Source organism: Chlorocebus sabaeus, chromosome 3, assembly GCF_047675955.1.
Source record: "Chlorocebus sabaeus isolate Y175 chromosome 3, mChlSab1.0.hap1, whole genome shotgun sequence".
Lineage (NCBI taxonomy): Eukaryota > Metazoa > Chordata > Mammalia > Primates > Cercopithecidae > Chlorocebus > Chlorocebus sabaeus.
Window position 1 is genome coordinate 81,325,573 of NC_132906.1, and position 26,481 is coordinate 81,352,053.

A 26,481-nucleotide genomic window follows, 5' to 3' on the forward strand; every position below is an offset into this window, starting at 1 on the left:
ACCAGAAGTTGTCCACCATTTACTCTTCAGCCCTCTACAGTTTGTCTTTGGTACCAAAACTGTTCTTGTAAACACCTTGTTTATCAAACACCTCCATTTGCGACATCCAGTGGCTAGTTCTGTCTTACTTAGCAGCTGCATTCGATGTAGCTGACCATCGCTGTCTTAAAACACTTCTAAGCTTGAACTCCTCTATTTCCTTTCTCTTCACTGGCAGCCCAGTCTCAGATTTCCTTACTGGCGTTTCCTACTCTGTCCGTCCGTAGAATATTAGTGCACTCCTGGGTTCAGTCCTTAGTCCTGTTCTCTCTTCTACTGTATCTCCCCCACCCCCGTTTTTTCTCTTCTAGTCCCATTACCCTAAATGTCACATCATATCCAGTGACTCCGAAATCCTTATCTCCACCTTTTCCTTTAGTTCTAGAATTACATAGCCACCTGCCCACTCAGTGGCCCCCCCAAGATACCTGATAGACACTCCCAAGCTCGGGCTGCACAGCATCTGCTGCTTTCTCTGCCTGAAGTGTTCTTTCCCCAGTTTGTCAAGTCATGGGCACCCCATCATCCTTAAGATCTTCACTCAAATATCACTTTCTCCGAGGGCACCCCTGATGTCCCCTGCCGCCCCCAGAGTAGGTTCATGCCCCAAGTCACTTTATTTCTTTCCCAGTACTTGCCGGAAATAGTTTCACATGTTGACTTGATTACTGCCTGTTCTCCACATTGACTGCTAAAAGCCCTGTGAGAGTGGGGCCTTGCTTATCTTGTTCTCTGCTGTATTCTGAGTTCCCAGAACAGTGCCTGATGTATAACACAATCTCAAAGAATTCTTTCCAGTTCATCAATTTAAATTTTATTATTAAAGCATTGAAGTATACTTATATTAGAAAGTTGTCAAATATGTTCTAATTTGATCTTCTAATCCTAAGAATGAAATTCACATCAAGATTTTTTTTTTAAAACAAAGGAATAGCCATAGTCATTTTTAGCTAGAAAATCATAGGGAGCCTTGAGACTTCTATAACCTTACATTATAAATGACCTTCAAGATGAAGACAGGGTCGGTTTATAAATGGAATTGTTCATTGCTAACTAACGTTGGTGAGGATTTTAAATATCTAGAAAAATCAGTACTTGAAAAACTGATCAAAACACTATGTAAATAAAAACCAAGATTTTTAGATTGTGTTTATTCTCTGATAAATTGATCGTGTACCTGGGTCAGCTGAGACATGGCAGTTGTTTTCTGCTGGTGTCTCTGCGATGGCCATCTGCCAACAAAGGTAACCACAGAGTCAGTACAGTGTGAAAGTGTTTCAATAATCAGATCTCTTACAGCTTTTTAAAAAATGAAGACGGTGTCTTGACAATCTTTTACCTGAACTTTGTGTATTAAATGATTAGAATTTTGCTAGCTCTTCTAATTCAATAAAAAACAATTTTGTTTTACTGAGTAAATTCAGTTTTGTGTTGATTTGTACTGCTTAGTGTTCTGTGGTAGAGGATTTTGCTTATTGCCTAACACTGCTATGACTAAGAAGAACACTATGTGCAGTGTTTGGAGGCTGCTGATTTTTGTGTCATGTACATTTTTTTAAATGATACTACATTTAATCACTTTGGACATTTTTCTTTTAGATGTCCGGTCTGTGCTACAACAGCAAAATGTTCCAGGTGCATCAGGTGCTCTGCATCCCCAGCTGGGTGGCAAAATTCTTTTCTTGGACACTTGAACCCATCTTCTCTTCTTCAGAACCCGCCAGCGAAGCCAGAATTGGGATGGGAGCCACGCTAGACATCCAGAGGCAGCAGAGGATGGAGCTGCTGGACCGGCAGCTGATGTTCTCTCAGTTTGCACAAGGCAGGCGACAGAGACAGCAGCAGGTAAAAGTGATAATAGTCACTAAAAATTTAGAAATTCTCAGTGGCCCCAGCAAATCTTTCCTCTGTGATTGCATGTGAGATAGAGACTACATTTTATTCCAGTGCCTTGCAAGCGGATTTTGACATTTCCAAAGAGAATGTAGGTCTCCGTTAGTGGCGATTCTTAGTTTTTTAAGAAGGTAAAAAATAAATTGTAGCTGAAAGATTGGTCAAACTGGACATTCTTTTTCCACCTATATTAGATAAGCATGACTTCTTAGAGAAACACCAACCTAGTTAACAAGATGTGCTATTTATCTGTTTTTATAATCTTGTAAAAGCCACAGTGTCTTCCTGTTAAAATGCTAATCATATGCCATGGAGTGAAGAACAAATGTAAAACTTCTTGATTTTCCTTAATTGAAATGAAGAGAATATGAAGGTAAGAAGATTTTCAATGGAACAACCGAGGAGTAGATTAAAAAAATGCTGTGTTTTCTCAACCTTGCTATCAATAATCAGAAACTATTGCACATTTCTCTACAAATACTGCATCCAAACAATCTGATAACCACACTTGTCTTCCATGGGCAGCGAGGGAAGGAGGGTTAGTGCACATCAGGCTAAAACCTCAGGCCTGATCTTTCTAGGACACTTCTGTGAGCCAGCCTACAGGGCTCCCCATTTTTCGCCTCTACCTTCTTTACCCCTGGGGTAGTTGTAAACCATACAATTACCTCTGCCATCTCTCTGTGTCCCACTAGCATTGGATGCAAGAAGTAGGTCTGCAGATCTCACGATGGTTTGGAGAAGTGAAGTCAGGTTTGAGGTCCTTAGAGTCTCATTGGAGATGCAGGTCCCAGAGTTTATATCGGGATGGGAGGAAGGGGGCACCTTATGAGGTGCAGAGTCTACAAAAGAAAGAGAGAAGCAAAAGTTGTTTCTTAAAGATGTGCTTGAATTTGAGTGACTCTGGAACATGCCATAAAGATGCTCATGATGTATTTAAAGCTGGAGGATGGACATCTCTGTCTTAAGAGATGTGGAAGCTACATATATGTATAGGTGATGGAGTCACCTCTGTAGGGGTGAGAGCTGAGAGCTGAAAGCAAAGAACTAATAAGTTCTGTAAGAGAAGAACTACATCCAAGGTGAACACAGGCTACAGATGAAGCCTTGTATTTAGCAGGAGGTAAATCCTACAAGGAAACAGAGAAGAGCGAAAGGTATGAGAACTCAGAATGATCAAGTTCAGAAAAACTGAGTAGTGATTGAATATAAAGGTAGAGGCACAGAGCTTATGAGGGGATGTTCTGATGTTTCTGGCCTAGATAATCTTAAAGATAGAGGACTGATAGTTCCATTTCACCAATATCAAAAGAGCAGATTTGGGGGAAATATGTTGTCTGAGATACCTTGGGAGTCCTGGGAGGAGATTCTCCACTGGAGAGCTTTGAATTTGTACTCATAAGCAAACCAGAGAAGCTGCATTTCTCAGATTGGCCGCCTCAGGAAGATTTTTATACAAGGAGTTTAAGAGAGAACACTGTCAGCATACAGTCACATCGCAGGGTTAAGGCTTCAGTGTGTGAATTTGGGGCAGGGGCAAGGGGTGGGGGACAATGTGTTCCGTAACACTGCAGAGTGGAAAGGGCCCAGCATAGTCTCGGCGCTGCGTGACTGTTCTGCTTGCGGACGGTGGTTATCCGGTGCATGCAGTCTCTGTGGGTGCCGGGTTGGATGCTCCATAGTGGCAGGAGATAGGTTGGTCTGGGTGAGGGGACCGCACATTCCTCTGTGCCGCCACCGTGGCCATCCATTCGTGTGCCAGCACTGGGTTATCTGGTGACGGAGCCACGGCCATTCTGCCCACCTTCCACTTGGTGCCTTTTCGGTGGTGGATGCCCGTGGTGGGCACTACCTGCAAAACACTTGATGCTCCTTTTCCTCTAGCTGGGTCCTCCTTGTGCCCTTCCTTCCAGTCCCCTGACCGGCCAACCAGGTGATCTGCCATGCCCAGCAGATCCACACGTGTGATTGCCTCAGGCCACTTCTCTTTCCACTCAGAGTTGATGACCAAATGTGCTGCCCGGGCTCTGCCTATAGGGGTTCCCCTGATCGTTGTCTTTCAAGATCGAGCCATCATGCAGCCGTTTCCTTCAGCTGCCACTCATGTCCTGAGCCAGCCTATCCATTTGGCTGTTTTCCCCTCTGTCACTTGGTCATGAGGGGCCCAACCGCTGTGGCAGTCGGTGTTAGCTGGGAAGAGGCTGTGGTGCAGCAGAGGTGGCTGCCAGGGTGGTCTGGCATGCCTGCTTCTGCAGCTCACCCATGCCCTGCAGCCCCACTCATGCCGAGCCCAGATGCCCATGTCCATCTGGTGATGGGTTTCTGTCGGCCCGCCTGGCTTGGTAACGTGGTGGGTCTCCACTGCTGACCACATGCTCACTTTACGGCCTACAGACAGGCACTTCATGGTGCAGTAGTAGTTTATACAAGTGGGATTCTTGGCTGCGTGCTCACGCCCTCGCTCCAGGACCCTATGGACCCACATTATGGTTCTCCTTTCCTGCCTTGCCGTAAACTCCGCACGGTGTCTTTCCCCACCCTAGATACTTGGAACATCATGGGATCTGCCAGCTTGCACCCAGGCCTCAGGGAATGAGACGGACCCAAATCCCTGCCCTACTGGAGCGTGCATTCCCACCAGGCGCCTGTGAAGTGGCACAGGCCTTTATGGCTGTCCGTACTGCTGTCAGACTCCTCCACTTTCATAGGATGGTCTCACCAACAGGTTTGAAGTCCAGAGCAGGACACCAGCCCCTGGGCCTTTGCCGGGCTTTTACATTGAGTGGTCTGCTGGGCAGCACAGACCAGACTTGATTTTTTGCTAAGCTTACTTCTAGGGTCTGCACATGGGTACACCCAAAACTCAGCGCTTAGCCTCCTGCTGAACTTCTACACTCAGCTGTGTCTCAGTTTTATTCACATAAGTATGATAAATCACCACGTAGAGAACTCTTGTTAAACCACCACTGGAAATTATCTGCCATGTTTGTGTGCATGCACGAGTACTGTACAGGGTGCAGTTGTATCGAAATGTAATACCAGGGGAAAAGTTTATTTTGATTTTCATTTACTTTCCAACAAATAAGTACTTAGTGCTTATTATATGCTAGGCCTAGGGCTGGACATTGAGGACACAGGTATAAGAAAGATAGCCCCCAGTCCTTTTCTTATGGAGCTTAGGTCCTGTCTCTCTTGCAGAATTAGCATGTTTCACTCTTTATCAGTAAAAAGACCACCACCTTTTATTGTGCCAGTCCTATGGTAAGTACTCAGTATATGTTATCTCGTGTATGCCCAGTGTGCACCTAGAGAGATGCAGGTGTTCCCTCATTTCCCCGGAGGCTCAGGGGAGTGCTTGCTTGTCCAGGGGCAGCTGCTGATGGGGATCTGGGAGTGAGATCCAGCTGTGTCTGACTCTGAGATCTCTGTTTCTGATCCCTAACTCATATACCTCCCAATATGAGAGCTCCTTGGTGATTTTTTTTTTCCCCCTTTTCACTTTGGCTGTCAGGAAACTCAGTGCCAGGCTTCAGGTTTAATTAGGGTTAAGTTAGAACTTTTGCTTCCATCTTCTTCTTTATGTTTCAAATATATGTTTTTGTTGTTTGCTCCTGTATCTTTTATTGTAGGCAATCTCATACTGTGTATTTCATTTAAAATGCAGCTGTTATTTATTTAAAAACTGTTGATTTTTAGATGCTTTTCATAGAATCTGAGTTTATTTAGTCAGAATGTCATTTTTTTCAGTTACTAACTACCGTATGTTACACATGATCTGTCTGCAGGTTTTCATTTCAGGTATTCCAAAATAACACTCAAGTCTTGATTCAGTGTTGTATTTCTTTAGATTTCTCTTGCCTGCTTATGCCAGAGTTCATCCTGCCATCTGGCAGGTGCTCGCTGCCACCCCCTGCCACGTGCTCCTCACGTGACTCTGGGGGCACAGACTGCTTGGGAAGCTCTCTGACCAATACTGGTGGCTTCTCTGTGGGCACAAAAGAAATGAAGAACATGTCCTTTCCCTCCATGAGTTTGTGGCCAACTTCAGGGAGCTGAGGCAGTTGTACTTGAAATAGATGAACATCCAAAGACAAGGAAATATTTACTGAAGCATCCATGCAGTGAAAAGCTGAGGAGAGAGCCACTGGTGTGGACTGATGCTGCCAAAAAAGATTTCAGGAAGTAGAAGGACGGGTGGAATTTGGATGGGTGGAGAGGATAAGGCACATCATTCCAGAGGAGAGGACCAGCAAGAGTGAGGCATGGAGGTGCTAATGAGACCCTAAAAAGGAGAGGCCTCCAGGAGCCCTGTGACTGACATGTGGGCAGATATGTAGTGAGAAATGGGGAATGATCTAGTAACTCAATGGAGGGAGGTAGTTTAAACCTGACAGTAGATTTCGGCTTGGACATTGGTTGTGAAAAATGGTTTATTCAGTAACAAAGATAGGACAGTTATCTCAGAAAAATGTCATTTTATTGCAGTGTGTAAGATGGACGGGGGAAAGGAGAAACCCCAGAGGAGGAGACAAATAGAAGGCGGTTTCTAAAGCCCAGCTCTCAGAGGAGTGCCTTGGCTGGGCTGATGCTGAACTTTGGATTGAGCTCTTCTTCCCCTGTTCACTCCCTAAATAGGTTGTTTCCCAAGACTCAGTTGTCTGCCTACTGGGCTTTTCACGCTAGACACCTGAGGGGACCCACTCAGCCTCTGTCCTCACCACTTTGTTGAGCTCATGGCTCCTGTGAGTCCCTCAGGATCCAGAGAGTGGACCTCCCTCTCTCCTGGGGCCCCAGACCGAAATATCCTACTGCCTGTAAGTCTTCTCCACTTCAGTGTCCCATCAGCTCTTGACAGGTACTGTTTATTTTTGTTTTGTTTTGTTTTGAGACAGAGTCTTGCTCTGTTGCCCAGGCCGGAGTGCAGTGGCGCCATCTTGACTCACTGCAACCTCTGTCTCCTGGCTTCAAGCAATTCTCCTGCCTCAGCCTCCTGAGTAGCTGGGATTACAGGTGCTCGCCACCACGTCCAGCTAATTTTTGTATTTTTAGTAAAGATGGGGTTTCACCATGTTGGCCAGGCTGATCTTGAACTCCTGACCTCATGATCCACATGCCTTGGCCTCCCAAAGTGCTGGGATTACAGGCGTGAGCCACCGCGCACAGCCGACATGTACTGTTTCTTTGCTAAATTCATTTCCCTTTCTCACTCCCTACCTGATGAACCATCATTTACCCGAAAGTCCAAACCCAGGGTTTCACCCCGGGCATTTCCGTCTTATGCATCCATGTCCTTCCTGCCCTCCCCACCAGTTCAGCCCCAAAGAGTCTCCCTCCTTGATGTAAGTCCGTCATTCATCTCCAGTGCTGTAGTTCAGGCCACTGGCGCCATTTGCCTGGATTTCTTCCCTTCCATGTCTGTCACCGACTGCCTCCCTCCTGAGCCTGCCCCACAGCCTCCACCAGTGATCTCTGTGAAAACACAAATCTGATTGTTTCACTCCAGCTATCATCCTTCAGGGCCTCTCCATAGCTTTCAGGGTGGTTCCAACACAAGGCTGCTGCCTGCTCTGTGGCCGCATCTCCTTTCTGCTGACACGTGCAAGCCCTTAGGCCAGCCTTGCCGCTCTGGGTTACTCGCAGTTCACTACTGCTCGTGTTGTTTCACGCAGTCTCACCTTTACATATTCCCTTTTCTCTGCCCAGAATGAATTTCCCTGTACCAACCCCTTCCCCCCACCCCTCCCACATACACATCTTTTTCCCTTGCCTAGCTCCTATTTCCTTGGCTTTCCTGACAAATATCGCCTCCTTGGGGAAGCCTTCCCCAGCTTCCTAGGGGGCTTCCAGGGCTCTCTCTACCCCTGTAACCACTGCGTGTCTCTCGTGGCGCCGCTAACCTGATGCTCACTGCTGATTTACTGCCCTGTCTCCACCAGTGTGTCTCAGGAAGGAGCAGACTTGTTTTCTCCGTATCTCCAGTATATGAATAATGCCTGGCAGTTGTTAGGAACTGTGGGAATTAATGAGCAAATATGAGCGTAATAAATAGATACAGAGAGACTTTAGGCAAACTGAATACAGATGAATAATCAGGGCTGGAAACATCTACAGAGGCTAGGCGCAGTGGTTCACACCTGTAATCTCAGCACTTTGGGAAGACCAGGTGGGCAGGTTGCTTGAGCCCAGGAGTTTGAGACCAGCTTGGGCCACACAGTGAGACCCCATCTCTTATTTTTTTAAAAAAAGAACTACAGATACTTTGAGAGAACAGTAGAAAGTAAGACCCATGTTTAGAGAGTGTAAAGAGGGGGAAAAAAAAAGAACACCCAGGGTCCAAGGAGAAAACCAGTTCATTGGCCAGGGAGCCTGTTTCTGGAAAGTAGGTGTTTCAGGAACAGATTCAGGTGTTACTACCCCCACCCCCTGAAGAAAAAAGCCAAGTGAAGATGATGACTGGAAGAAGACCACTGGATTCAGCAGAATGAGTTCACTTTTGAAAGGGGTTTCGGTGGAGACATGGGGATGAGAAGCGCTGCATGAGCTGGAAGTGGGGGAGGGTCAGTATCACTCTGTTCTGACCGGCTGGCCTCATTCTGGGACGTCACTGTGGTCACACTGGTACCAGTTGAAGTTACTTTCACTCTGTGGGAAAGTCAATATGATCTTATGCTCCTGAAGCATTTTTCGTCCATTGTGTGGCATGTTCCCATTCCACGGCTCTGACGAACAGTGACCAGGGAGATGGCTCTGTACATCTCACTTCAACTGGGACATGAGACCTAGGTGCTGACGGGCGCAGGGTACAGTGGTCCCACACTCAGCATTAAGCACAGGCATGTGATAACGTCATCAAGTGTGCTTTGACCTCTTACAGATCTTTCCGGACATTTCCCGCCAGCACTGACTATCCAAAGGCCTTTGGAGGCTTGTCTCATGGGCCTATGGCAGTGAAGATGGAGTGGGCTGCAGAGTGTTGGCTGAAGCCCGTGACACCCACTTCTCATCTCCCTCCACATCCACTGCTGTCCCGTTCTTTTGTAAACTCATGTTGGGACACTCTGCTGGACACACATAAGCTGCTCTCAGTAGTTCCTTGCCTGCTGACTCACTCCTGTCTCCCAGCAGAACTGCCTTCTTCAAAGCAGGTGGCATCTCAGAGTCATTTTGCTACTTGCAGCTGCGATCATCTTTCCACTGCCAGAGCCATTACATAACTTGTCATGGGTTTGTGTTTTATTCATCCCCAGTAGAACATGAGCTCTCGGAGGACAGGAGCTGTTGTACTTCTTTGTCTTTTGGCTCTAATGCAGTGTACTACCCTGAGGGATTAAATAAGACACCGCCTGCACCTTCAAGAAGTTCGCAGCCAGCAAGGGGAAGACATGAGGCTACACTAGGCACTATGTTTCTATGGCAGTCTGTGCAAAGAGGAGAAAAAAGAACCCTGAGGCCTAAACGGTGGCCGTGGCCAGTTCTCCCTAAGGGACACAGCAGGGGTAATCTTGAGGCCAGCACTGGGGCAGGTGTTTCAGTCACAGGGGACCTTATGAAAAAAACACACAGAGGCTCATAACAGCTGTGGGGACAGCAAGGAATTGCACTCCCCTGAGATTGAGGTTCCCATAAGAAAGAGGCAATGAGGCCGGGCGCGGTGGCTCAAGCCTGTAATCCCAGCACTTTGGGAGGCCGAGACGGGCGGATCACGAGGTCAGGAGATCGAGACCATCCTGGCTAACACGGTGAAACCCCGTCTCTACTAAAAAAATACAAAAAACTAGCCGGGCGAGGTGGCGGGCGCCTGTAGTCCCAGCTACTCGGGAGGCTGAGGCAGGAGAATGGCGTAAACCCGGGAGGCGGAGCTTGCAGTGAGCTGAGATCCGGCCACTGCACTCCAGCCTGGGCGACAGAGCCAGACTCCGTCTCAAAAAAAAAAAAAAAAAAAAAAAAAAAGAAAGAAGCAATGAAAGACATGGCTGGGAAGAGAGCAGAGGCCAGGACAGGGGCGTTCTACCAAACTAAGAATTGCTGTTGTGTTCATCCTGCCAGAAGTGGTGGGTAAGTGAGGCCTTTTAAACAGGAGAGTAAGTTAGATTTGTTTTTAAGAAAGCTCACTTTAGTCATAATATGAACTTGTTTGAAGGGATGATGCTAGGCTGGGCACAGTGGCTCATTTCTGTAATCCCAGCACTTTGGGAGACCAAGGCAGGAGGATAGCGTGAGCTAGGAGTTTGAGACCAGGCTGGGCAACATAGTGAGACCTCTTCTCTACAAAAAAAAATTTTTAAATCAGCTAGGTATGGTGGCATGTGCCTGTAGTCCCAGCCACTCAGGAGGCTGAGATGGAATGATCACTTGATCCCTGAAGGTCAAGGTGCAATGATGACTCAAAAAAAGAAAAGGTGACAGTAGAGGAAGAAGACGAGGTGGGAGACGGTGAAAATTCTGTGTGCTCATGATATTGGTGGTGATGAGCTAGAGCATGCTTAGCTCATCACAGTGAAGGACCAGGGCAGGCTTTGCAGAGCCTCCTTGTCTTCAGACCTCCAGATGAATCACTGGAGTCTCCTATAGTAATGATCATCCAAGTGGTGCCTGTGCGACCTGAGTCTCCACAGCTTCATGGTGCATGTCTCCCTCCCTTTGCTCACTGTAGCAAAGAAGCTCTGTGTGCTGGGATAAGAAAGATGTATCTGTTCTCTACCACTGGCCCATGACACACAGCACCTAAAGCCCTTGGAATCTCCACAGTGAGTATAGGGTCCAGCCCTATGGGGCTTAGCGGGTGTTCTCCCCGTGTGCGGAGATGAGAGATTGTAAGAAATAAAGACACAAGACAGAGATAAAGAGAAAACAGCTGGGCCCCAGGGGACCACTACCATCAAGACGCGGAGACCGGTAGTGGCCGCGAACGGCTGGGCGCGCTGTTATTTATCGCATATAAGACAAGGGGGGCAGGGTAAGGAGGGTGAGTCTTCTAAGTGATTGACAAGGTGAAGCAAGTCACATCATCACAGGGCAGGGGGCCCTTCCCTCTTAGGTAGCCGAAGCAGGGAGAGAGAAGGCAGCATACGTCAGTGTTTTCTTCTATGCACTTATAAGAAAGATCAAAGACTAAGATTTTTACTATTTCTTCTACCGCTGTCTACTACAAACTTCCAAGAGGAACCAGGAGTACAGGAGGAACATGAAAGTGGACAAGGAGCATGACCACTGAAGCACAGCACCACAGGGAGGGGTTTAGGCCTCCGGATGACTGCGGGCGGGGCTGGATAATATCCAGCCTCCCACAAGAAGCTGGTGGAGCAGAGTGTTCCCTGACTCCTCCAAGGATAGGAGACTCCCTTCCATGGTCTGCTAAGTAACGGGTGTCTTCCCAGACACTGGCATTACCGCTTGACCAAGGAGCCCTCAAGCGGCCCTTATGTGGGCGTGACAGAGGGCTCACCTCTTGCCATCTAGATCACTTCTCACAATGTCCCTTCAGCTCCTGACCCTATGCCTGCCAGTTATTTCTAGGTTATATTAGTAATGTAACAAAGAGTAATATTAAAAGCTAAAGATTCATAATGTTTATGATGATTGATAATGTCCATGATCATCTCTATATCTAATTTGTATTATGACTATTCTTATTCTAACTATTTTCTTTATTATACTGAAATAGTTTGTGCCTTCAGTCTCTCACCTCAGCACCTAGGTAATCCTTCGCGCACAGTGAGAAGTGTCTTTTCACATGGATGACTGATGTCCGGGCACTCCTGGGTGGCCTCATATGGGGCCTGGTTACAAGGGGAACTAATAAGTGATTAGAGGGTTCAGACTTTCAGCCCCAGCCCCACCTCCAACCTCTGTGATTGGGGAGAGGGGTTGAGGGGTTGAGTTAATCACCAATGACCAGTGATATAATCAATTATATCTGCATAATGAAGCTTCCATAAAACCCCCAAAGGACAGGGTTTAGAGAACTTCCAGATTGCTGAATATGTGCTAGGGCAGGGTGCAGGGGGTGCCAAAGAGGGGCAAGGGCCACACCCCATGCCTTCCCCTGTGCATCTCTTCCATCTGACTGTTCATCTGTATACCTTGTAATGTCCTTTCTAATAGATGGGTAGATGTCAGTGTTTCTCTGAGATCTGTGAGCCGTCCTAGCAAAAGAGGAGTGGACCACGGGAACCCTCATTTATAGCACGTTGGTCAGAACCTTAGGTTAGGGCTGGCGATTGCTACCTGAAGTAGGGGAGCAGTCTTGTGGGACTGGGCCCTTAACCTGTGGGCTCTGACGTTATCTCCTGGGAGATAGTGTGGAGACTGAATTAAGTTATAGGACACGCTGCTGGGGTCCACTGGAGCACTGCTTGGGGTATGGGGGAAGCCCCCCAGCACATCTGGTGTCAGAATGTTGTGTTGAGTGGTGCGTGAGTGTAGAAAGGAAGAAAACAGTGTTGTTTTTCTTCAGAGCCATGCTCACGATAGAAAGCAGTGTAATATAATGAACAAGAATGGGCAGTTAGGAACTCAATCCTGGGTTGACAGGGACATCTATACACAATCTGTAGAATACTGTTGTCACTGGGGATAAAAAAAAATTATACAAAATTACCTTTAAGTACCGGAGGCTCTATCAGATATTTGTTATTATCATAGTATTGGGCATCTGTTTTTGTGGCTCTCAGGAAGTTTGAGAGAGTCCTGATTTAGGAGCCAACCTTGATAGTTACTACATGTAAAAGCTTGTAACCTCTAGAGCAACGGTCAGCAGGTGATGGCCTGTGGGCCAAACTACCTGTTTTTGTACAATCTGAAGCTGGGAACCGTTTTTGGATTTTACATGGTTATATAAGTAACTACATAATATCCTTGATCTCTTGCCTCTTTGTCTTCCGAACCTAAAATGTTTACTATGTGGCCCTTTACAGAAAAATGTTTGCCGGCCCCTGCTCTAGAAGGTTATATAGCCAGCAGCTTTCAAAGTAACCGGTTACCTGGAAATATGAGTTCTCTCTTAGTTCTGGTCATCTGTTGTTTGTGGGAACCAGTCCTCTCTCAGCTGGCTGATGATGAGAATGCTGTTATATACCACAACACAAACTTGAGGATAAAGCTTTCCATAAGACTTTTCTGTAAAATTTCCCATCTATTTTAGAAGCAGAACTAAGGTGAAGCCCACTGTGGATGAATCCTGCTTGTTGGTACCAGCCAAGTGGAACATTTGGCAGCAAAGCCCTGGAGTCCTTGGTGCTCTTCTTTTAATTGCCTCCTCCTCTCATTGGGCTGTCCAGTGTTAACTGGTTGATTATCACCTCTGTGTTTCACCTGCAAGAAAAGAAGCTACCGACACACAGAGCAGCTCAACGTTATTCACACGTGCTTTCAGTTATTTTCACAGCGTTTGGTTACAGTGAGTTTAGCTGCACACCCTCCCTTAGTAACGTTTTGTGGCTGTGAAAATTCTCTTTCTCCTCCCCCAGCAACAGTCATTCGGTATCATCTGAGATGTGCATCGAGGGGCAGAGCTGCCCTGTTAGTCATGAGAGTTCCTCTCATTAATCAAGTATTTTTAATTCTGTAACTTTTTTTAGTGTTTTAAAAGTATTTTCTGGTCCTTGATGTATTTTTTAGCAGCCGATAGAATTCACATACTATATAACTCACCCCTTCGAAGTGTACAATTCAGTGGTTTTTAGTATTTTTTAGTTGTGCAAATACCATCACAATTTGAGAACTTTTTTCATCACCCCAAAAGAAACTGTGCCCCATTAGCAGTCATTCCCATCCGCCCAGTCCTAGGCAGCCACTCATCTACTTTCTGTCTCTGTAGACTTGCTTATTCTGGCCATTTTATAGAATTGGAAGCATATGTAGCTGATCTTTACGACTGGCTTCTTTCGCTGAGCTTCACATTTCTGAGGTTGACGCATATTGCAGCATGGTTGATTTTCCCTCTGTGGTTTACATAGCAAGATCTGCCTAGTAGAGCTTTATGTGTGCAAGTGCCACCCCACCAAATCAGTTTCTGTCACTGCCCCTTCATCGGGCCAGCTTCCTTAGGAAGCTTCCTGTTGCCTCTTGGCCTCACCAGTGCTACCATTTTCATTACCATCTATTCCGCAGAATACACTCAGTGCCAGGCTCTGGGGAGTCCCACGGTGACCAAGGTAGCACGATCCCTCCTCTCCCTGAGCTTAGAGTAGAAAGCGTCAGTTACAGTGAAATGTGATGGTCACTCTTCTGGGAGAAACGTGTAGCGCAGCCAGGAAGAGTCAAGAAATCGTGTCTGGAGGCAGCACCATCAGAAACTCTGTACCTCCGTCTCCACCCACGTGGCAGGGGTCGGGGCGTTGCACGTGTGTTGCAAAGGAGTCCACCAGGAATCCAAAGGGAGCGAATTCTCTTGTGTCCCGAGCATCCTCAGAGACAGCAAGCTGACACGTGGCACCCTTCTCAGCACTTTTCCTTTTTGGCTATGCTCTTTCACTTTTTGGTGCAATTTGATTTGAAAACGATTCTTTTCGAGTTGCTATGCTTCCTTGTCAACAAAGCAATCTAATCAGTTAGAGCTAGTTCTTTTATGACTTTCTTCTTTCAAGAGTTTATAAGTATATAGCATCAGATGTGGAATAAGTTACCAGGGCTTAGTTGATAAAAATCTGCAAATTAAATGAAAATTACATGCAAGAACTCTATTTTCAGTGAAGTTAAAGCTACGTTGTTTATCTCAATCTGTACCTCCTTGCAGAAACTACTGTTATGTTTCCAGTGCTTTTGTAGTTGATCATACTGATCTTTTTGACAAAATTCAGAACAGAAAGATAGGATCAATCTAAAGTGTGATCCTTTTCCAAGACTGACTCATTAAGTGACCTTGAGAAAATCATTTCTGTTTTCCATTCCGCCTTGGTGTCTTCATGAGAAAGAAGAGCGAGGTACAATCTCATGATACTTCAGAAAACCAGCAAATGATGATGAGGTACTTGGCATTTTGAAGATGTAAAAGTTATCAGCAATCCTAATTCTTTTCCTGGGTTTTCCTTTCGTCACTTATTAATCACTTTTTGAAAGGATGAATGAATTTAGAGATGTACTCTGAAGCAGTATCATGTTAAACCAGGGGAATATTAGAAAAATCCTCCTCATAATCATTCTGGGCAGTTTTTCCTCCCAAAAAAAAGCCATCCTGATGGGTTTTCAAAACCAGAAAACACTCTTAATGAGGAACAGACCACTGGAGTACCCATGAGCATCTCAGAAAAACTCCTGGGGCCCTTGATTTCATGCAACCTCCCAAGGGTTCAGAGCCAGCAGCCCATTGCTGTGGTTGACAAACATGGTTTTGTGGAGAAAGCAGCCAGAAGCCAGGAATTTTCTGAGTCGTGAGTCACAATCTCCCACCCAAGATTAGAGCACAGATTTAGTTAGCCATACTGAGATTTGGTAAAAGCATTCTGTCTAAGCGATGGGGATGTGTGCACGTGCACAGTGCCTGTTCACAGGGGATGCAGGCAGATCGTGGGTTTAGGATGGGGGAGGCCACTGCACCCCTCTTCACTCCTCTGCACCTGCTCTCTCACGTGGACACTGTCCACAGCTGTGGCTCTCACAGGGCAGTTGCTCAAGGAGCTCATATCTTATTGGAGATAGGGGATCGTACAGGTGACATTCATGAGCAGTGCGAGGAGGGTGACATGGGGGTATCAACCCAGCATCTGCCCAGGAGCTCCTTCTGTAGCGGCTCTGGCAGGTGGCCTGAGGCTTCTTTTTGAGAGAGAACTGTTTGGCCTTCCAGATGTTCTTTAATATAATGATTGGGAAGAGACAGCTCATAACTAGCTCAAGGCTATCTAGTCCAGCTTTCCATTTTACAGCTGGGGAAACCCAGATTCAGTGTTTTATTTTCTGTTCACTTGGCGGCTTGCCTGAATTCTGTGGAAGTTCAGCAGAGCGGGGGAACAGGAGGGTTTGGGTTGCTGAGAAAGAAGCCACTTACAGATGGGAAACAGGAGCTGGGCCCTATGCAGATGGAAGGGACCAGGGAGGGCACTTTAGGTGGCAGGGACAGTTTGAACCGTCATAGTCTGCAGCAAGTGGGCGACATGGGGTGGAAGGAGCATGCCAAGGAGAGGAAAGAAGTAATTTAGGATGGGGCTGGTTTGGGCAGACCTGCAAAACAGGACAGACTCAGACAGGATGCCCAAGGGTTTTCGGTTGAGGCAGTGTCATTGTGAAAGGGCTTCTCGTGCACACTCACTGACCGTGGCATGCGGATTGGATTGGGGAAATCTTATTGGCAGTCATGTCATCCAAGAAGTTGTTGGCATAATCTTGGAATGCAATAGCAAGGACCTACATGGGCAGATCCCCTCCCAGGGGAAAATCAGTAGTCCTTGAGCATTGGCTGGGTTTGATGGACGGAGGAGAGCCGAGTCCAGACGTGAGCTGGGAAGTGGACACACGCCTGTCACGGTGAAGGCAGATAGGCAAGTGCGGGAATGAGACTCAGGTGGTCACTGAAGACATGAAAATGGATGAACTCTCCGCAGAGGAAATGTAAAAAGAGGGGAAACCTTGAGTAATCCCCAGTCTCATTTTTAATTAGGAGTTTCACCTCTGTTTCTGTCAAAACATTTACTGTAACAAGTACCAGAACTAATTTTAATTTTCACTTTTACTTAATAATTTGTGTGTAGAACCAACGTTGGGAAGGAAAAAATGACCCCAAATTTGGCAGACAAAGAAATAAAGGAAGGGAAAACGGAAGATACGATGCAGAAATGGGTAATCCACGCTCCGAGAGATGCACTTCCATTCTTACGTCTTCAAGGCCGCTGTCTCAGTTCTCGCTGTGTGGCCCTTACCGTCACCAGCATTCAGTGCTTACAAGCATGTCACTCAGTTGAGGGAGTGAGGAAGCTGCAAGACAAGGCCTTGGCATGCTCTTCCTGCGCTGATGTCCCTGACCTGCGGCCGGACTGTGGGCTGTGGAAGCCTGTGGTCCCCCCATGCCACCCTCGCACCACCACCTCCTCCTCACAGAGCAGCCTTAGCGTTCTCATTCTCTACCAAAACCAAAGCCAGACCAAAACACAGGAAAAGGTTGGGATACCTCTGGTCCTGATGGTCCCTGGAGGAAAGATTCCCCTTGAGGAGTGATGGGTCAGTCACCTTTTCAAAACAAGCGAGAGCCAGGGCTCCAGCCTGTGGCTCAGCTGCAGTGCGTTTGGTACCACATGCTCCCCGCAGCCACCCACAGTCTTGCTCCCCTCTGTGCAGGGGCAGCGGCGGCACAGTCCCACTGGACGCCCTGGTGCATGGCTGAGCCATGTGCGTCCCATGGCTCTCTCTAGAGTCCCTTCCCCGCACCACCAAGGCCTGCGCAGGTGGAACTGGCTGGCAGCCGTGCTTTGTTGCAACAAAGGGAAGACCTGTCTCTCTTGGGTTTGCAGCTGCTGCTGAAACCAGTTGAACCTGTTTTTAAAATTGTACCTATGTCACAGTAAGATCAGCTGCACTAGGTATGTCAGGCCTCTGAAAAGAAATGTCATTAAAGTAAATAAGCCTTGGGACACGTGTCAGACTACACACAGTAGAAGCGTCCCTTGCAGGGGCTGCTGGGTTGCATCCTAAGCTGGGCTGGAGCTTCCTGATGTGCTCTGTAGATGTCTTTGCACCTCCTGTCCTCACTGCCACCCCCAGTCATTGCCTGGAACACCAGCCGTGGCCCTGACCCTTTTAGCCCCTGAATGGAATGCACAGGCAAGGCGTGTGGCCTTTGGGACTCCAGCCAACTAGAGCAAGACAGAGGAAAAAGAGATAAGGCAGAGGGCAGCCGATGGTTGGGAACTTCTGTCCTCCAAGCCAAAAGGTTCTCAAAACTGAGCAACAGAATGTATTGTGTCTCCTGATTATATTGCCATGGAAACTGCCTTCTATTCTGCCTAGAAGAAATAGTGCTGTTTGAAGTATCTCATCCATCAACACTGGTCACTGCAAGAAACCACAAAGGAAAAGTGAAACCGAGAGCTGCAAAACTAGTCTGGGACTTTGTTCAAGCGAACAAAGTGTATTATTTTTTCCAATACCTACTGAGACTACCGCTAAGCAGCACAGAAAGATAAAATCCGCTGTTTTTATAGCACGACACGAAGGTCACGGGTGGCACTTCACATAACAGGGTTACATTCAGTCTTCTGAGTTTTCTGAGGTTCATATTTTTAAGACTTTGCCAAGGAACCAAGGTTTTCAGATATGCAGCAGAGTTTCTTCTGGGCCTCGCGTTGCCCCATCTCTTATCCAAGTGGTGAATGTGTTGCTAGTTTGTGTGTGTGGTGCTGGTGGTGGGCTGTTTGGTTTTTTCCCCAGTTTTGCCACAAAGCTTTTGCTGAGGACAGCAGCCTCTGTGGTGTCTTTCCCCTCTGTATTAGTTGTGCTCACTATTGTCGTCATGCACCACATACCAATATGTTTTGGTCAACATCAGATCGCATGTATGACAGTGGTCCCATAAGATTATGATGCCATATTTTTGCTGTCTTTTCTATGTTTAGATACACAACCACCATTTTGTGTTACAGCTTCCTGCGGTATTCAGTACAGTGACTTGCTGGACAGGTTTGTAGCCTGGTCGCCATAGGCTACATCAAGCAGCCTTGGTGAGTAGTAGGCAATCCCATCTAGGTTTCTGTAAGTACACAACAACAAAGGCACCCAACAGCACATTTCTCAGAGTGAAGCCCTGTTGTTAAATGACACGTGACTGCAGTTCTAAGTCTAACAAGGTGCCTCTCGTTCAGTCCTGAAGTGCTTCTTGTTTAGTTTTTAATGTACATTTGTTTTGTTATCTCAGCCAAACTCTTTTCAGGGCCATAGGAAATTAGTCATTTGTCTGTGTCACAGCCTCCTTATCTGGCCCCAGGACAGCGCACTACGCACAGAAGGCAAATGAGCGAAACTAAGTGTAAGCGTATTCATACACCTAAAGCTGCAGCTTCCACAGAGCACAGGGAATTGCAAATAACTCTCTTCTATGAGGAGCTGCCATTTGTGGTTTCACCACAGTTTCCCAGCATTGCTTCTTTGTATCTCCTGGTTCTTGTGTTAGAAGAGGGTGCTATGTCCATGAAGAATGTAGGTATCAAGCATGTCCTTTGGGAGTCTCCTTGTTTTAACCCCTCTCACCCCTTCCACCCCACCTTCATTAGTAACGTACCACCTGGGTCTTCATGTCCCAACTAACTACAGTCTTGGCTAAGTAAACCCCGTACACCTTAACTCAGCAATATGCTTTACTGTGTCTTTGTCCATTCAGTTATCCATTTTGTGACTGTTTCTTGAGTACTTGCATATGCCAGGTCGTACAGGAGGCCAGGTCTACAAACAGGACAAGATGGAGAGTCACAGCCCCCATGGAGCTAATAGGCTATTATGAGATTCAGGCCGGTTAGCCTGCAAGTGAAATGGGATGTGCTGAGCGCTGTAAGGGATGGTGAGGTGTGAGAGCACGCAGAGGAGTGCGGGCTGGTGAGAACAGGCTCCCCAGCAGGAGTAGAGAATGTGAGGGCGGGGTGGTGAGAAAGTGACTCCAGTGGCAGACAGGAGTCTGGTAAGCCCAGGTAAGAAATTTCCGTGAGATTCTGAAAGCAACAGGGATGCATTGAGTAGCATCAAAGGGGAGGATGTCTGTAGTCATCCAAACAGGCCCTTAACGTACTCTTCCTTTTTTTTTCTAACTATATGTCTATGTGACTGGATTTGCTTCATGTACTTCAAAAGCCAGAGTAAACAGAACAGAATCCAATGCAGAAGCAGATAGGAGAATCCAGCAACCTTCTAGTAAGTCAGACATTAAAGAGATTTGCAAAAATGGAAAACACTTCCACTCTTCTCAGTAATTCTGTTTGGGAAAACGTGGTTATTTTTTATTTCAAAAATCTATGTTTATGTTAGCAAGCAATAGGCTTGTGATTGTTAATGAGTTATTAAATTTTTTTTTTTTTTTTGAGACGGAGTCTCGCTCTGTTGCCCGGGCTGGAGTGCAGTGGCTGGATCTCAGCTCACTGCAAGCTCCGCCTCCCGGGTTTACGCCATTCTCCTGCCTCAGCCTCCAAAGTAGCTGGGACTACAGGCGCCCGCCACCTCGCCCGGTTAGTTTTTTTGTATTTTTTGGTAGAGACGGGGTTTCACCGTGTTAGCCAGGATGGTCTCGATCTCCTGACCTCGTGATCCGCCTGTCTCGGTCTCCCAAAGTGCTGGGATTACAGGCTTGAGCCACCGTGCCCAGCCAATTAAATATTTTAAAATTAACAAAAGGGCAATGAGGATCCAGCAAAAGGTTTCTACGTAGAGGAGGGGCTTGACAAGATTTGTATCTTAGGAACTAACTCTGGAGCCATCCCAGCCACGGACTGTGGTCCCACACGGGTCAGTGAGAGTGAGGGTGGAGACAGAGGCGGAGGAGTTGCAGTGGACAGTCTGGAGATCTGGCTTATGCGGTGGATGGATGTGGATGTCACGCCCCAAGACAGGGGACACAGCAAGAGATACAGAGTTGGAGATGAGTTTGTTTGGGATGTGTTCTATCTTAGTTGTCTCCGTAACATTTAGATGAAGGTGTATCCAGGAGACAGTAGGTTACATGGCTCTGAGACATGGCTTTTGGGTTGGAGGTTCGAGTTTAGGAGTCTCTACCCCGTGAAGCCCTAGGAATGGATGGGCACCCAGAACACGGAAGGAGGAGAGAAACACTCCCCACATGGAACCTTCAAGAACACCTGTGTCTGAAGGACAGGAGCGGGAGGAGGAGAATCTGAGTACACTGAGAAAGTATAGCCAGAGGGCTAGAAAGAAAGCGGGATGCCACAAAGCCAGGGGAAGAGAACGTCGAGGAAGAGTGGTCAGTAAGACCTGGTGCTGCCAGAGGTCAGGTCAGAGAGCGCTCAGGAGGATCCACTGGATCTAACAAAGGGTGCTTTGATAACCTGGAAGAAAAAGGAAAAACTATTTCATTATTAGAATACCAGACTCTGAGCTTCTAAAAGGCAGGGAGGTTGTCTTAATTCTCTTTCTACCTTTGTTGCTGAAAGTATCACCAGGTACATTAGTAGATGTGAAAATTTTGTGATTTTACATTAACTCATTCAAGTAAAACAATGTAGTCTTTTTATGCCCTTGATCTCCATGTAGGTCATCCCCATTGTCAGAGGCTGCTATTAAATCAACCTGTTTCCTAAATGTGTAGGTATTTCCTTATGGCCTGGGGTAGAGCTTCCCAGCCACTGTCCCATGGTCATAGATTGGCTGAGATACTGGTCACCTCGCCTCTTAGGGGCAACTGGAAAGGGCCTGAAGCCACTGGGCCAGCTGTAAACAGTTTTGGCTTTTCCTTTGGGCCTTGCAAATCTGTCTTTGTCTGTGTGTGCCATGAGGTGAAAAACATTTGAAAGCCTTGGTCCATAGCACACTGAGTAAGTCCTGTGTGGGCTCTGCCTTGCCTCCTGTGTGCCCAAGCACAGCACCCCTAAACAGTCACATCGCCCTTCGCTGCCTACCCCATGGTCTCCCTCAGAACCTTCCCTGCATGGTGGCCTGCAGGTGGCCACCGATTGTAGACTGGAGGTGGCCCTGCTGCATGCTTCGCACTTCAAAACCTGGCATGCCCGTAAAGGCTTTCTGAGCACCAGAGACTGAGAAGAAAGGGTGCATTTGTTTCCAATGGCCAGCAGTCTTAAACTAAGATGAAGATGCTTTTGGAAGTAATTTGAGTTTTTCTAAAACATCACATTCATAATACCCCCTCTGTAATTGTTCTCCATTTTACTCTTTTATGGAGCACCAACTTGTACAAGGACTGCACTGAGCAGAGAGTGGTACTGGCCACCTGGGAAATACGTTCAGGTCTTCCATCCTTCTCAGCCCTCCAGGATCCTTTAGTCTAGTTGGGAAGACAAGAAACAATACTGTATAAAGTGTAAGGCCAGATAGTAAGGATGAGAATAATCATAGCTAAACTGCAATAAGCTTGTAGATGGCTTTACGTTCTATTTTAAATGTTTCACATGAATTAACTCTCTTGATTCTCATACTTTCCATGTGAGGTGGGTGCAGTTATTATTACCACTTTACAAGTGAGAAAACCAAGGGTCATGGAAGTGTTTGAAAATGTACCTAAGGTGTTACAGTAAGAGGTAGAGCTGGAATTTGAGTCCAGGTGTTCTGGCTCTAGAGACTGTTCTTATTCAGCTTCCTCTACCTTTCTGTCCCTCTGCTTCCTCTATCTTTTTGTCCCTCTGCCGTTTTTCCTTAGCATTGCTTTGCTCCTTGAAAGTGGCATAAACCCACTTAAGCCCCCGTCTTTGAACACCTTGGGGAAAATGCCTTGCTCGCTGTCTTCTCCATCGTCGAAATCATTCTCTTTTAATATTCAACCCCAGCCCCATCCTCTTGGAAGTCTTACCCCTGTGCTTTGACTGCAGTGGGTTGATGTCCACTCTGAGCTTTTCTAGTCCTTTTAATTTAGGCCTCACAGCTCCCGTCTTAATTATATATCATCTTGCATTGTTCTGGCTTTTCCATTTCTGGGTATCTTGCCTTCCCCCAAGGAGATGGTGCACTCCTCGGGAGCAAGGATGAGACCATGTGCCTGGCTCACACTCTTTTGTGGACGCTCGAGTGCCTGAGGTCAGCCACCCGTGGGCTCTTCTGGCATCTCTGATGTAGACACTGCCTGACCATCCCACCCAGAAATCTTTCAATGCCCGTAGAACATGGATTTCTGTTCCATGGAACTTCTGCTTAATAAAATGTCAGAAACTTTTACTGCTCCTCAGTTGGGAAACCATCATGTATGTATGTATGTATTAATATATATTTATTCATTCATACATGTATATATACACAAGAATTTTTACTTCATTTGAGATCTTCTTACAAACTAATAATAAATACTTCATAAAGCGCCTGTTCAAACTGCAAGCTGTTTCCTTCTTCATTTTTAAAATATGTGGTTATTGCTTTTGAAGAAGACAAAGTAAAGGAAACATTTCCTGTTTATAGAGGCTCATATTTAACCCTGCGTAACGAGCAGATTCATGTCAAAACATCCTAGAACCTAGAGCCGTAACTTTCTGCTTTTTAAGCACTTTTCTACTGTCACAGGAGTAGAGGGATTGGGGTTTTGTTTGCTTTGCCTACTCTTTGATTCTCTCACTCTCTCGTAAGAAATGAAATGTAACTCAAAGGCCATTCCCCTTCCACTGTCCTGGAGCGGGTGTGTTGTGTGCCTTTGCATGTTTTTGTATCTTTACTACATACGTACTTATCAGGGTTTCTCGACCTAGACACCATTAACATTTTCATCCAGACCATTCTTTGTTATAGGGGCTGCCCTGTACATTGTAGGATGTTTAGCAACATCCCTGACCTTTGCCTACTAAATGTCAACAGCACCACCATCCTGTGCCCTCTCCCCTCCACCTAACAACCAAAACTGTGACCAGACATTGCCAAATATCTCCTGGGTTGGGGGTAGGAGGACAGAGTCACCATTATCATATATCCATCTAAAACAGTTAAAATAGATCAGACGCAATGGTGCACATCTGTGGTCTCAGCTACTCAGGAGGCCGAGATGGAAGATTGCTTGGGTCCAGGAGTTCAGGACTGCAGTGCGCCATGATTGTGCCTGTGAATAGCCACTGCCCTCCAGCCTGGACAGTGTAGCAAGACCCTCATCTCAAAAAAAAGTTAAAATAGTATATACTCTTGTTCTGAGTATTTTTTAATTTATGTAAAGGGAATTACATTTTATCTATATTATTTACATAAACTACATACAATTTATGTAAATGATATATGTATATATTGCATATGCATATTCTCGTACAACTTTATTCGTTCAACATTGTATATTTGAGATTTACCCATGTAAATCTAGTTCATTTATTCTAGCTGCTTTTATAATGGTCTTTTGTATAATAGAACCACTTATTAATTTATTTCCCTCCTTAGGAACAACTGAATTTTTTCCATTTTCTTACTTAATATTGTAACCAGTGCTTCACAAAAGATCCTCATACATGGCCCGCTCAGCATTGACAGCTCCCTGGAGGGGAAGTTGCCAGGCCATAGACTAGAATAGTTTTACTAGATCTTGAGATGTTACTCTCTAAAAAGATTGTGTCAGTTTATACTCTGATCAGCAACTTATCGGAGTTCCCATTTCTTTCATATCATTCCCACACTCAGTATTATTGGGCTGTGTATTTTTGCGAGTCTTGTGGGTATAAAAAAAACTTGTTGTTTTCATTTGCCTTTCCCTAACACTAGTGAGATTGAATATCTTTTCATATGTTTCTTGACTTGGGATTTCCCCTTCTATAAATGGACTATTCATATACATTATCTGCTTTTCTCTTGAATCACTTATTTTTTTCTCATTGATTTTTAAGTGTTGTCTTGTAAGTTCATAAGTGTCTTTGATTTATTAAGTCTCATTGATTTGTAACTTTTGAGTTTTGAGCATATAGCAGTTATATGTTGTAAACATTTTCTCTCAATCTGTAGTTTGTCTTATTTAATTCAGTAACAATTGAACTTTTAATACAAAAGTTCTTGCAGGTAAAGTAATTTTTAACCACTTTTTTCTTTGTGATTTATACTTCATATTTCTGTTTTAGAAATCCTTTCCTATCCTAATGACATGAAAATATTCTCCTATTTCTTCAAAAAAATTTTCACAGTTTGGCTTTCCACATTTAAATATTTAATCTTAGTGTTTCTTTTTGTGGGTGGTGTGAAGTAAAGGTCTAGTTTTATCTTTTCCCTATCTATAGACAGTTGTCCCAGGACTGTGTATTCAGTACAGACCCACAACCAAGTGCCAGTGTTTACTGTTGATTCCTAGACTCTGTCTCCTGTTTGGACTTTTTGCCTAACTTGCACTAATACCACATGACTTTAATTACTGCAGTCTAATACTAAGTCCTAATAACTGGTAGAGAACTCCTTTCTTATCATACTTCTTCAAAATAGTCATGCCTAGTTTTGAACTTTAACTTCAAGTAGTCTAGTCCCACCAAAATATACACACGTGCATACTTTTGAATTTTGAGTATATAGCAGTTAGGAATAATTTATGGGAATAGGAATAATAATAGGAGTCTGACTCCAAAGTGACAGATCACACAAAATAGCAGAAACTTAAACAAGGTAGTTTATTTCTATCTCGTACAGAAGTCCAGCAGTGGGCAGCCCAGGCTGGCGGGGCAGCGTCCTAAAGGTGTCAGCCCCCGGCTCCTTGCTGCTGCTGTAACCTCAGCACAGGACTCCACCTGATCCTCTAAGAAGGGCGAGCCCCTGCCTCTGAGGATCTTCCTGGTCGGCCCATATTCCCTTTCTGCTGATATACCATTGTCAGAACCTAGTCAATGTGGCGGGAAACTGAGAAAGGTAGCAAGTCACACATACATACACACCCAAGAAAACCAAAACTGTTTTTTTCAAAGAGGGAAAATGGATATTGGAAGTGAACCAGCAGTCTGCTAGACTGGAGTTGGCAGTGTCTGGATAGATTATAGGATTACATGTTACCAGGCTCAATTCAGGAACATGCTGAATCTTTCCATTTACTTAGAGATCTTGCAGATCTTTTGTTTGATTTTATTCTTAACTACCTTATATTTTTTATTGCTATTTATAAATAGTAATTTTTTGTACGTACATTCTCTAAATGATTTCAATAGAGGGAATGTTACTTTTTAATTATACTCTCTTGTTCTCATGCTTTGAGAGACATTTGTAAACACTCTTGGATTTTCTAGGTAGACAGTCATCATTTGAATAATGAGTTTTGTTTCTCTTTTTCTATCTTTACCTGAGATTTTTGTTTGGGTTTGGTTTTTGTTCTCATTATGCTGTAACTTGTGCTGAATGCGAGAATTGGTAATAGGCATTTTTGTCTCTTCATGAATGGGTACTGAATTTTGTCAAATTGTTTTCATACCTATTGAGATGAGTGATTTTTCTCCTTCAAATTGTTAATGTGTAGATTATGTTGCTAGATTTTCTAAGCTTTCTGAGTATAAATCCTAGTATAGCACATCATACTAGATAATTATTTTTTAAACATTGTTGGATTGAATTTGCTGATTTTTATTTAGGATTAGTATATCTACCCAAGAAAAATAAACTATATATTGTATTTTCTTGCTCATAATGGCCTTGTCTGTTTTGGAAACAATGTTATGCTAGGCTCAAAAAATTAGGTGGGAAACTCTCCTTCCTTTTCTGTACTCTACAGCAGTTTATATAAGATAAAGAGTCCTTAAAGGTTTCATACACTTCACCTGTAGGTTTTTGGGGGGCAGATTTTTAAGTACTATTTCAATTACATTAAAGTATGACATATCCAGAAAAGTACATGCTATATAATAATAGTAATCATACAAATGTACTTTTTATGTTTATTTTATTCAACATCATTTGAGAGATTCAGCCATATTGTTGCATGTCATTATAGTTCATTCATTCAAACTACTTTATTAGATTACAGTATGTGAA

General features: G+C 45.2%; 1 protein-coding gene across 3 annotated transcripts in view; it reads left to right on the forward strand.

Annotated features, from left to right (window-relative positions):
• Positions 1 to 26,481, forward strand: part of UBAC2 (UBA domain containing 2) — a 185,341-nt gene that overhangs the window by 137,208 nt on the left and 21,652 nt on the right. For all 3 annotated transcript variants that reach the window (XM_073014468.1, XM_073014466.1, XM_073014467.1), the window contains one exon: positions 1,639 to 1,884. In XM_073014468.1, coding sequence (XP_072870569.1) covers positions 1,639 to 1,884 — 246 coding nt within the window. The remainder of the gene's footprint in view (positions 1 to 1,638; positions 1,885 to 26,481) is intronic.